The sequence below is a fragment of the Austrofundulus limnaeus genome, unplaced genomic scaffold (genome assembly GCF_001266775.1).
Source record: "Austrofundulus limnaeus strain Quisiro unplaced genomic scaffold, Austrofundulus_limnaeus-1.0 Scaffold181, whole genome shotgun sequence".
Lineage (NCBI taxonomy): Eukaryota > Metazoa > Chordata > Actinopteri > Cyprinodontiformes > Rivulidae > Austrofundulus > Austrofundulus limnaeus.
The window spans coordinates 598,258-610,127 of NW_013952583.1; the positions used below are offsets into that span (position 1 = coordinate 598,258).

The window sequence follows — 11,870 nt, forward strand, 5'->3', positions numbered from 1 at the left end:
TGTTTTCTAAAAGTGATGTAGTTATGTCATTGTTGATGTCTTCATATGCAAATAGGTTGGTTGAATTTGTTACTGTTATAAACTGTCCGTTAAGCTCATTCTCTATTTAAGATGAAACGATTTCATACAGTTTGTTTATATCATTCCTCAGTTTCAAGTATATTCCTTTGAAGTTCCATAAATTATTAACATTTTCTATTTGGAATATTTTTTAAAAACTCCCTAATTTAACAGAATTTAAGCTGGACATAACTTTTGTAAAAGTTTTCTGAAATTTACCAGAAAGTTTCCACCTTTCTGTCCCCAGTCTTTAAACTCTCAGACTTTGTACATAATTTTTGATCAACCCAGATACAGGTGTTGGTATCATTCTCGATTCTAGTGTTTCTAAAATGATTTGTCCAAAATACCCCAATACTCAGAACCGATACCAATATCGCTATCGATACTGATATACTGGTATCAAAAACCCATTGAACATGTTATAGTTTACATTTGAGGTAAAAAGTTACTCAGKTCATTGCTTATAAAATTTAGACAAGTTGAAAGAAATTTGTGTTATTTTTTTTATTTTAAAATCTTTCAACAGTTTATCATTCTGTATATTTGATTTGATCCAGCCAGAGGGGCTGTAGAAGAGCCACCCTGTTCAGAATAAAAGAAATGTGTTTTTAAAGTCATTGTGTAMTGTTTAACTCAGTAAGTACTCGGGATCGGCTTGTACCCAAACATGAAGTATTTTGTACTCCTACTGGTATTGGGACGCCCTTAGTCTCTGTAGTCTTATATATGTAGCCTTTCAGATAACACAAAGTTTTTGTTTTTAATAARTGTTAATAGCCACACAAAGAAAAAATATATATACAAAATTCCCAAAGTGTGAAAATTGATTTTAAGAAATCCTTAGTTTTGGCGTCTATGACAAATCGATGCCCAAGGTCANATCTGTCATTTCGGTTAATTTGACCAAGCATTTGGATAGTTAACTGAACAAATATGGTAAAACCTAGAATTTTAACTAATTTGGCCCAGTATTTGGGTAGATTAAATAACAAATAATGTAGTTGAAGCAACCCAGGATTTTAATTAATTTGACATAATATTTGGGTAGATTAAATAACAAATATTGTAGTTGAAACAACCCAGAATTCTAATTAATTTGACACAATATTTGGGTAGATTAAATAACACTTAATGTAGTTGAAACAACCCAGAATTTTAATTAATTTGACCCAGTATTTGGGTAGATTAAATAACACATAATGTAGTTGAAACAACCCAGAATTTTAATTAATTTGACCCAGTATTTGGGTAGAATATTTTAACTCAACCGTTGGGTTATAACAGGTCAACCCAACTTGCTGGGTCAAATTAACTACTGCTGGGCTGGTGCTATACTGACCCAGCAGTTGGGCCAAAAATAACCCATATTGGGTTATTTTTAGCCCAACTGTTTTTAGTGTGATGATCTAAATTGTTTTGGCTGTGTACATCTAAGCAAATTAATTTTTTATGTAATAAATATTATGTCTTTGGTCATTCAYAGAGAGCTTTATCCAGTCCTCAGCCTGTGTGTTTCAGCCATGTGTCAAAAATAAAAACACCCAGCTATGATGCAGGTCAGTTATCTGTTTATTCTGCTTGTTTCTGGCCGTTACAGGTACACCAAACCTGGTGTTAGTTTAATGGATGTAAAGCACCGTTTAGATCTACAGTCAGCACACAAACAACAAGGAGGCCCTGCGTTGATCATTCATCTTTGCTTCTTTAGCTTCGAATAAACTCACTGAACAGAAAATTCTAGCACAGTTAGCCTGGAGATACACTACATTTTACTAAATAAACAAAAGAATCAACATATTTATTCTTCCACAGCATTTACATGTGTGAAGGCTTGTGTAGGATTAAGTATGATCAATTACCCATAAAGCCAGCTCAGTTTGTGTAACAGTTTTACACACGTAAATGCAGAAAAAGACTAAATATAAWGAAAGAAAATGTGTTTTTGTCACATAATAATAGTTTTCTAACATTACAGGTTCACTCATTCTACTTCAGAAGTAAGGGTGCGTGGGCGTCGCTCGATTGATTGGGTGGAGCTTTGAGTGAACAGCGCCGCAGGTAAAGTCCAAGCACGGGGCGATAACCAGGTCCTCCTTCACAAACAGTTGGTCAGATGTTTGTGCAGAGAGGTGGATCTGATGGCTAGCTCTGCTGCTTGGACTTTATCCGGCGTCACAGAGAGAAACTCGGCCAAAACAATCGAGCCTTCTGCCATCGCAGCGTAACTAATGCAGTGCACAGATGTCGTGTACCGTYGTCCTGGTGTGTGTTTTGTCAGAACGTGTGTAGAAGAAGGGGGACTTCTTGTGGACCTCTTGTTTAGCACAAGGGCGCTGCCGTCTTGGGAGAGATGAGTTTTTGTTTTAGGGGTTTTTTTGTGGGCGTGGGACTAAATAAATTAATGTCTTAGGAAATGAGAAGGTGGGGGGGGGGGGGGAATACAGGTTTTTGTCAGGCTTTTAAGTTAGGGCCGGAAAGGAAGGGTAAGTCAGTCGAATCTCTTCTCCTTCCAGGAGTTTCCTGTAAAAAAAGGGAGGGAAAAACAAAAAGTTTGTTATCACCTGTGTGTTTGTCAAGCTCTTACCAAAATTTCTCACAAACCACTCGATGAATTTTAATAATATTATCGTTGGATGTACATCTACAACTGATTAACTTTTGGAGTCTTGCTGACTCAAGATGGCTGCCACAGCCAACGATGCCTAAACAACACAAAAATGACTATGACACTGGTCATTTGGCAGATACTGACCTAAAATCTGTTGTGGTAGTAGCTGAGACTGACTACCATTAGGGATGCACCGATATGAAAATTTCAGCCAATATCAATATCCGATATAATTATTGGTGTTATGGCCGATAACAGATATTTACCGATATTACACAAACATACAAATTATATTATACATATACGCAAAAACACACTTGGGTCTTTTTTTGATACTGTACATAAACAACCAGACCTCTGACAATGGTTCCCTACTTCAGTTATTCCTGGCTGTGCAGCATCACTAACACTGTCATGATCAAACAGATGTCGCTCAACCAACCATCTCCCCTCACAAAACAGAAACACAAAGATAAAAAGTGGGAAATCAATATCGGACATTAATATCGGCCTCATTTTACATACTGGACCGATACTGATATTCTAAAAAATGACCAATATCGGTCGATACCGATATCAATACCGACATATCGTGCATCCCTAACTACCGTCATATCTTCTGGGCGCTAACAGATCAGAAATTTTCACTTAAAAATTTGCCAGTAACTATTTGTATTAATGTTTGCCTGCCTGTTAGCAAAATAACTCTAAAATGAACGTTTTGTTAAAGCTCGATTCAAACTGGCCACCACAACAAATCAATCTTAGCAAACACAAAAACATCTAAAACTCGGTTAAACAAATATTGAGCTAAAATTCAATATGGTAGTAGCTGACAGTCATCCCTAACACATTGAGCACAACACTATATGTGACGTCTTTGATGAAAACATTGACAATAACTGTTGTTGTCAACCCTGTTTGTCTGTTAGCATCATTTTTCACCATGACCCCCTGGATGTTTTTTTTTCACCACTTTCAGAGAGTGATTAGCCTGGTAAAAACCAGACCCTGTCCTTCACGTTGCTTCGTACAGAGCAGAGAAGCAAAACTAGAATTGAGTGGAGCTGCGTAGGAAGGCAAGGGCCAGGCTAGAGAGTGATCACTGCATCCCTGTCTACAACAGATTAACTTTTCGAGTGAATCCAGTTCAAGATGGCCACCATAGTTAATCAATCTTAGCAAACACAAAACTGGCTATAACTCGGTTTGTTTTACAGACTCTGAGGTCAAACTGGATGTGGTGGTAGCTGAGAGTGTTGAGTGTGTTATCTTGCAGTTTTGCATGACATGACACGCCACATTATTTTCAACTTGGCCATTTCGCAACATAAGATGATTTTAGTTTAAAATTCTTGCATGATACGCGGTGGGCGATGAGTGAATGCTGGGTTTTTATTTTCTTTTTAGTCAAACAAAGTTTTTTCTCACCTGTACGCAGCTATTTCAATGTCAAGGGCCATCTTGACATTCAGCAGGTCCTGGTACTCTCTCAGGTAGTGAGCCATCTCTTGTTTAGCCTCGGCGATGTCCTGCTCCAGTTCACTTATCCTCATCTGGAGATGTAGGAACAAACAAACTGTAGTTACTGTGAATTTGTTTATTTATTTATTTATTTACAGATTTTGCAAGCCTCTGTTGTTTTGTGGTTTTAAATCATTTGCTCTCCGTTTAAAAAGGTTTTGAACTTTTAGAGTTGAGTTAATCATTTATCACCAAAACTAAAAAACAGACAATTCCTTTACATAAACTGATTTGTTCTGTTTCACCCTGACTAATCCCATCCCTGTAACATTATTATCACTGCTAAAGGCAAAGACCATGCGTGTCTGTTGGCAAAACATCCCATTAACAAAAACAATAAAAATAATAATAAAACTCGCAAGAAGTAATTATTACATCTGCAAATAATTAACTTTTGGAATCAGTTCAATTCAAGATGGCTGTCATGGCCAACTGATCATAAAAAAACACCAAAATGGCTAAAACTTTGTCAGTTTTAAGCTAAAATTTGGTGTTGTAGCAGCTGAGAGTTATCTACAAGACACACTCTGAGTGTGACATCACTGAGCTAACATCTCAGTGTGAAATTATCTTTGTCTAAAATTGAATAATTTCATGTAAATTTTTGGCACAATTTAAACACAATCTCTGAAAATCAGCCCACGAGATCAACCAAACTCCACATCTTCACCTGGTATTTCTCCACCTCTTTGTTCTGCGTGTCTTCCAGATCCTCCAGTTGCTTGTTCAGGGAGTTGATGACGTTCCCGAGCGCCTCGATCTCCGCGGAGCGCGCCTGCAGCAGCCTCCGGTACTCACTGGTCTCCTCCCGGACGGCGTGCACGGCCTCGTTGTTCTTGCTGGCCACCTCCGCCACGCTGGCAAACTTGCTCCGGTACCAGTCCTCGGCGGCCTGCATGTTCTTGTTGGCCAGCCGCTCGTACTGCACCCGGATGTCTCGCAGGGCTGCGGAGAGGTCGGGCCTGCTCAGCTCCACGTCCACGCTGATGTTGGCCACCTGGAGCTGGTTCTGAAGCTCGGCTTGCTCCTCCGCAAAGACCTTCTTCAGGAACGTCATCTCATCACACAGGGAGATCACGGTGGCCTCCGCGTCACAGTTGTAGAGAACGGCGCGTCCCGCCTCCTCTCTGGCTCTCTGCAGGGCCTCCTCAGCGTCCATACGCCGCCTCGCCTCCTCCTCAAAGCGCTCCTTCACCTGCTCGTACACGTCCTGCAGGTAGTCCTTCTCCGCCTCCATACGCATCTTCTCACCGCTCTCTGAATCAATCATGGCCCTCAGGCTCCGGGCCTCCCCCTCATAGAGCGCCTGCAGGTGGGACGGGTCGTTTTGCCGCCTCTTTAATGCGTCCAGCTCAGCCAGCAGGGCCAGATTCTGTAGCTCCAGGCTCCTCACTTTCTCGATGTAGGTGGCAAAGCGGTCGTTCAGGTCCACGAGCTGCTCCCTCTCCTGGGATCGTACTTCTAATAACTCGGTGTTGATGGAGCTGGCCTTAGCCAGGTTCATCCTCTGGGAGTCATCTGGAAAAGAGGAGAAGAAGGAGGAGGAGGCAGTCTTCGGGATCCTTTTCCCAGACGGAGGAGCCGGAGGAGAAGAGTACAGAGAGGAAGGCATGAGGGATTTGGGTCGGGAGCCTTTGTCCCAAGGACGTCGGTTGGAGAGGAAGGATTTGTAGCTCATGATGATTATTTCTGTTGTTTCTTTAGGGAAAAAATGTATGATTCAGTTTCAGAAGATTTTTTTATGTCCCCCTTGTTCTGCACACCATCGGTGAGGATGAGAGTGCGTTTTTTGCACTGCACCAGTTCAGTGATGCTGCGGATCTGGACCTTTTATAGAGTGAGTCTCCCCCCCACCACCACAGAGAAACATCAGTGTTGTCAGCATTTGATCGGCCAATGGGAAGCTTCTGCAGTGGAGAGAGGAGAGACTGGTTTTCGCTCTCAGCCGAGGCAGCCACGGTTTATGATTTGAGATTTACTTCACCTGGATTTTAAAACAATCAGCTCTCGCACTGTTATTTTCTAGTTTTCACTTTGTGTTGTTTAGACCTTCTCCCTGCAATTTACATTTCTTTTAAACCTTAAAATAGTCCCTTGGATACCTTTTTCTAATGTGGGTTCTACTTTTATCCCACTGGCATTTTTACATCTGCCTCTTTATTGATCCAGAATCTAAAAGGAGAAACTACATTTTCAGTGAAAACACAGTTTGATATACTGAATGACTACTGAGATTTGTTAAAAAGGCAGAACAGAAGCTTAAAATCAGCTAATGCTAAAATTGCAAAACCATACCAAAACAGCTTACATTAACTGACCATAGTTAAAGCTACAATTAGCAAAATACTAGCTAAATAATAAAATTACAACCGCATACCAAAAATCCTACATTGACTAACCACAGCCAAAAGCTAAAATAAGCATAATAGTAGCTAAATATTAAAATTACAAATGCATAAAAATCCTACATTAACTAACCATAGCAAAAAGCTCAAATTAGCAAAACAGTAGCTAAATATTAATGTTACTTTTATTTTATTGCATTATTTCTTTTTGCAAGGACAATACAACAAATCATTATCACCCATAGGCAACAGATGCAGCATGCACAAGGTTTCTAGCTAAAAGCTAATTTACAGCCCACGTCCCTGGTTAGGCTTTTTGATCTGAACAAAATAAATGTTAATGACATAAATAAACGAGTACAGTGAAGATACAATTTACACAAATAAAATACAATAAAATACATGTTCAAATTTCAATGTTCACAGTGTTGTTGTTCTTTCAGCCAGTACTTCAGATTTGTTGTAAAAAGTTTCATGTCTGGCAGTGACTTTAGATCCTGAGGTAAAGTGCTCCATAACTGTGACACTTTGACTGAGAGTGGTTCTGCACCTTTTGACACTGCAGTTCCCTCTGACCCCAGCTCGTGTTTATTTGGACTCAGATACTTCCCTGATTTCCTGATTTACTTTAAACTCTTTCTGTGTTTTTCTCAGCATCTACTTTCTACAGGAAGTAGACCCAGCAGTAGCCATCCCCATCGGGGAGCGGTAGGGGCCTCACAGGTGCTGGGGTCTCCAGGTGATGAGGACACYGACATGTTGTAGGTGTCCTCTGATGGAGAAAAGGGTCCTAATCTATGTGGTTTTAGGCATGGTGGAATTTATACGGAGCAACTTGCACCATTGTAAAGATGCCAGTACATTGCTCTGTACCTGCCTTAGCAGGATACACACAGGCATAGCCTTGATCCAGGTACCTTGGATAGTTCAATCTATGGTACGAGGCCTAGGATTCCCTGGGGACACACTTCTATATGATGTGAGCAGCCGCAGACCCAGAGCAGCAGTAGCCCTGATATGGTGTGAGATACACTGCACTGCCCCACCTAACGTGATGCTGTAGCAGTGCAGTTGGGCATTCAGGCAAATGGCAAATCCAAGTAGTGGTCTCTGCGGACGAGTGGGCGTGTCACAAGGAAAGGCGATTCTAAAGCGACACACCTGATTTGACGGACTTTGTTAAAGGGGCACACCTGACTGGACAAGCAAACGGGCGATACCGTACGGCACCACCTCATTGGACAAGAAAAAAAGGGGCGTTACTGTACGGCACCACTTTTTCTGGAGAACCCTACTTGGGTCACTTTTCTCCTGGTTAACCTTAGTGTTGGGGTCAGGGTCAGGCTGTAAAGAGATCGAGCAGGGTCTAAGGATACCGTCATGTAGGCCTCGTAGCCCACAGTGTTTATGCTTTTGACACGCCCACTCTTGTGACACGCCCACTTTGATTCCGCAGATAACCCCTTCTCAAATCCAGACCGATCATTGCAGCCTCTGTTTATTTGCCGTTTGATTCACAGCAGCCACCTCCATCCCAGGAGTTTGTGGCAATAGTCAATTATGCTAAAGAAAAGGGCCTCCTGGTACTCATTGGTTGTGATGCCAGTTCCCATCATGCGTGCTGGGGGAGCTCTGATATTAACCCTAGAGTCAGATCTCTGTCAGAATACTTGCTGACAGAAGACCTCCATCCATCCATCCATTTTCTGTACACGCTTCTTCCTTTTCAGGGTTGCGTGGGTCACTGGTGCCCATATCCAGCAGTCACAGTGCGAGGGGCGGGGTACACCCTGGACAGGTCGCAAGTCCATCACAGGGCCGACAGAAGACCTGCTAGTCCTTAAACTGTGTCAGATCATCGACAAATTCAGTTTAAGCTGAAGATGGGGAAACCACRCCCAGTCACTTACAGAAACCCAAAAAAACACTGACTGGAATCTGTTTATCAGCAGTCTATCCCAGTTGATGGGTGAGTGAATTGCCAGGATTAAAACTGCAAAACATTGAGCCAGAGATCACAATGACTGATACTGTGCAAACTGCCTGTAAGTCTGCCTGCTCAGGGAAAGTCTGGAGGCCGTCAAAGCAGCCGGCCTGGTGKACTCCAGAGTTGTCTGGCCTCCGCAAGGCAGTAAGATCTAAATGACGAAGATGGTATGTACAGTCCCGCAATCACTATAAAAGTGTTTTAAGGGAATGTAAGGGACTTTCTTGGACAAAGTTTTGTGAAGATGTGAAAGGGCCTAGTGCTTGTTCTAAGCTTTACAAACTTCTCAGAAAGGATCCAGTCAACCATCTATCCTTCGTTGTTACACCRGAAKGATYGACAGTCACACAGACAAGTGTGCTTCAGCATCTCCTCCAGGTACACTTTCCTGGGGCAGAAGAGACTTCACAGCCTGCCACAGTTGCTAATTCAAATTCAGCAGAGGACAACTGGAGCAGGGCTGCAAGTATTATTACTAAAAGCAAAGTAAAATGGGCAATTATTATGTTTGACTGTTAGGGCAAGTAGCTGCATTATATTTTAGAGAAGAATGTTTTTGAAGGAAACGATCTTCATGAAGTTTATTGAGGAATTATTTTGTAAATAAAGAAATGATTTCAAAGGTATAGAAGTTTGAAATACTGAAAGCCAACACAAATAGGGAAAGAGAGACAAAAACAAGGGGACGTTGAACCCCGCTTGCACTCACTACATACACATAACACGACACCAAATAACCACAGCCAAAGCATCCAAACCAATAAGTCAGGTGATGGGGCACATGACCCTCTATGGACAATAGAGCTAATCAAGCCTATTGTTAGACGATGGCCCTCTTTTGCATGTGACTAACCTGTATGTCCATGTGGAGGCAGTGCTTGTAAGGCTGAGTTCACCTGAAACTCAGACTGAAGAAGTCTCTTGGAGGAGAGATGAAACATTTCACTAAAGAAGAACCCATCCAGAGGACCTACTTATTTTTTCTTTTTGATTTTTTTCTACCTGGATTACTGAGATGCATCAGGACACTGAAAGCCATAGTTCCTGGAGGAGCTGGAAGTTTTGATCTATGAATGGTTAAAGTAGCATCACAGATGTAGAAGTAAAAGCTGAAAAATGTACAAATTCAATTCAATTCAATTCAATTTATTGTCATTATACTGAAACAGGGTTGTACAGTGCAACGAAATGCTTTCAAGCTAGATCTCCAGTGCAGTATCAAAGGATATAATGCAGACAAGACAAGACATAACGTGCATAAACATTAGACACAAACATTAAATGCACAATCGTGTGTATGAAGTGAACTAGGTGTGGACAACGGACAGTCTATGATTGTTCAGGTTGTGGCTGGAGTGGCTGGGGTCACCAGTTTAACAGCACGGGGAAAGAAGCTGTTCTTGAGTCTGGTGGTTCTGGCTCTGATGATCCTGTACCTTCAGATGGCAGGGGTTGAAACAGGAAGTGGCTGGGGTGGGTGGGGTCAGAGGAGATACTGACGGCTTTCTTCACACATCTCTTGTTGTAGAGGTCCTGGATGGGTGGGAGGGCAGCTGCAGTGATGAACTGAGCAGTCTTCACTACTCTCTGCAGAGCCTTGTGTTCAGCAGCAGTGGCACTACCAGACCACACTGTGAGACAGCTGCTCAGAATACTCTCCACACTGGACCTGTAGAAGTTGCAGAGTAGCTGCTGTGGCAGTTTAGCCCTCTTCAGACGACGGAGGAAGTGGAGGCGCTGTTGGGCTTTCCTGATAATGTGGGATGTWTTCAGTGACCAGGTGAGATCCTCTGAGATATAAACACCAAGGAACCTGAAGCTGTCCACTCTCTCCACTGATGTCCCCTCAACACTCAGAGGTTTGTGCGCTCTACTCCCTCGCCTGAAGTCCACAATCAGCTCCTTGGTTTTGCTGGTGTTGAGGGAGAGGTTGTTGGTGGTTCACCACTCTGCCAGGAGCTTCACTTCCTCCCTGTACACCCCCTTGTCATCATTAGAGATATTGCCAATGACTGTAGTGTCATCAGCAAACTTGATGATGGTGTTGGTGCTGTGTTTAGCGAGGCAGTCATGTTGTCAAATGTTCAAATAGTAATACAATAAGGTGAGTGTTAAATCAGCATTCAGCTGTCCTGACTCTGACCGTCTGTGGGYGAATGCTTTTTGTATTTGCTGATTTAAAGAAACACTTCTGCTGGTAAGCATCCAGAAAGGAGTCAATGCAGTTTAATATTTTTGTCTGAAAAGGTAGCTTGAATCCAGTGTAGTGAACAGAATTTCTGCTCAAAGACACATCAGTGGTAGAAATATTCAAACAAGCTTCGTCTTGCTGCTGCACTGCAACTCTTTGACCCCTGACCCTGATCCAGATGGCAGCCTAACAGGTCTTTTTAGACACACCTAGTACTAAAAATGTTCATGACTGATAAAGTCAAGGTGGCCTTAAGCATTTCAAAACTGACTTTGAGGTCAAAGTAGTATTTTAAAGAATGGGTCAGGAAGCAAAAAGTCAGAGCATCTTATTTTTATTCAATTCTGGAGCTGTAGCAGTTCAGCCAGTAGGTGTCACCATTTTATAAGAACTATATAGTATTATAGGCAGTTCACCCATTTAGTTTACAAAAAAAATGTGATATGGAGTTGTTACTTGTATAGGAAACCTATTGATGAGAAATGTTTTGTAATTCAGTCATTGTTTTGTTTGTGTATTTGGCACAGGTGTCGCAGTTTCAGGAGGTTGGACCCAAGAACGCAGAGCTGCAGCAAGGAGCTCCAGGACAAACTTGCTTTATTTAAACACACACAAAAAAAGCCAACATGGAGGCCAAAACAAACGTTTACAGTCCAAGGCAGCAGAGGGTGACCCTGGGAAAAAACCCACACCTTGACAGAAAACCTGCAACGCTTTGCTGAGAAAGACTGAATTGGACCGGAGCGATGAGGACGCTGGAAGCGCCTGAGCTGAATGTAGATAGGGAACAGGTGTGAGTGGGCGTGGCTGACTGAGAAGCTGACCTGCAGAAGAGTGATGATTCAGAGAAACTGAAAGAATGGAAGCAAGTGAGTAACCAAACACAGGAATCACAAAACCTAAATAAATCAAATAAAATACAAACAAAAAACACGTAATAACAGGATGAACTGTCGAAGATAACAAAACAGATGTGCAGGAGGATCTGGCTAAATATAATTGTAAACATCTTGTTTTTTCTAGCTGGAGATGCTTATAATTTTTTTATACAGTGGTTTGCAAAAGTATTCATACCCCTTGAACTTTTCCATATTTTGTCACATTACAACCACAAACATAAATATATTTCACTGGAATATATTTATGTTTGTG

The 11,870-nt window shown here is 41.8% G+C and overlaps 1 protein-coding gene across 1 annotated transcript; it reads right to left on the reverse strand.

Annotated features, from left to right (window-relative positions):
• Positions 1-1,609: 1,609 nt before the first annotated feature.
• On the reverse strand, positions 1,610-6,000 carry neff2 (neuronal intermediate filament family member 2). The gene is made up of 3 exons (XM_014018026.1): positions 4,866-6,000; positions 4,103-4,227; positions 1,610-2,583 (listed from the first exon to the last, which is right to left on the reverse strand). Exons 1-3 carry the CDS (start codon positions 5,871-5,873, stop codon positions 2,523-2,525), a joined length of 1,194 nt encoding a protein of 397 aa, XP_013873480.1. The 5' UTR covers positions 5,874-6,000; the 3' UTR covers positions 1,610-2,522.
• Between the last annotated feature and the right edge of the window lie 5,870 nt (positions 6,001-11,870).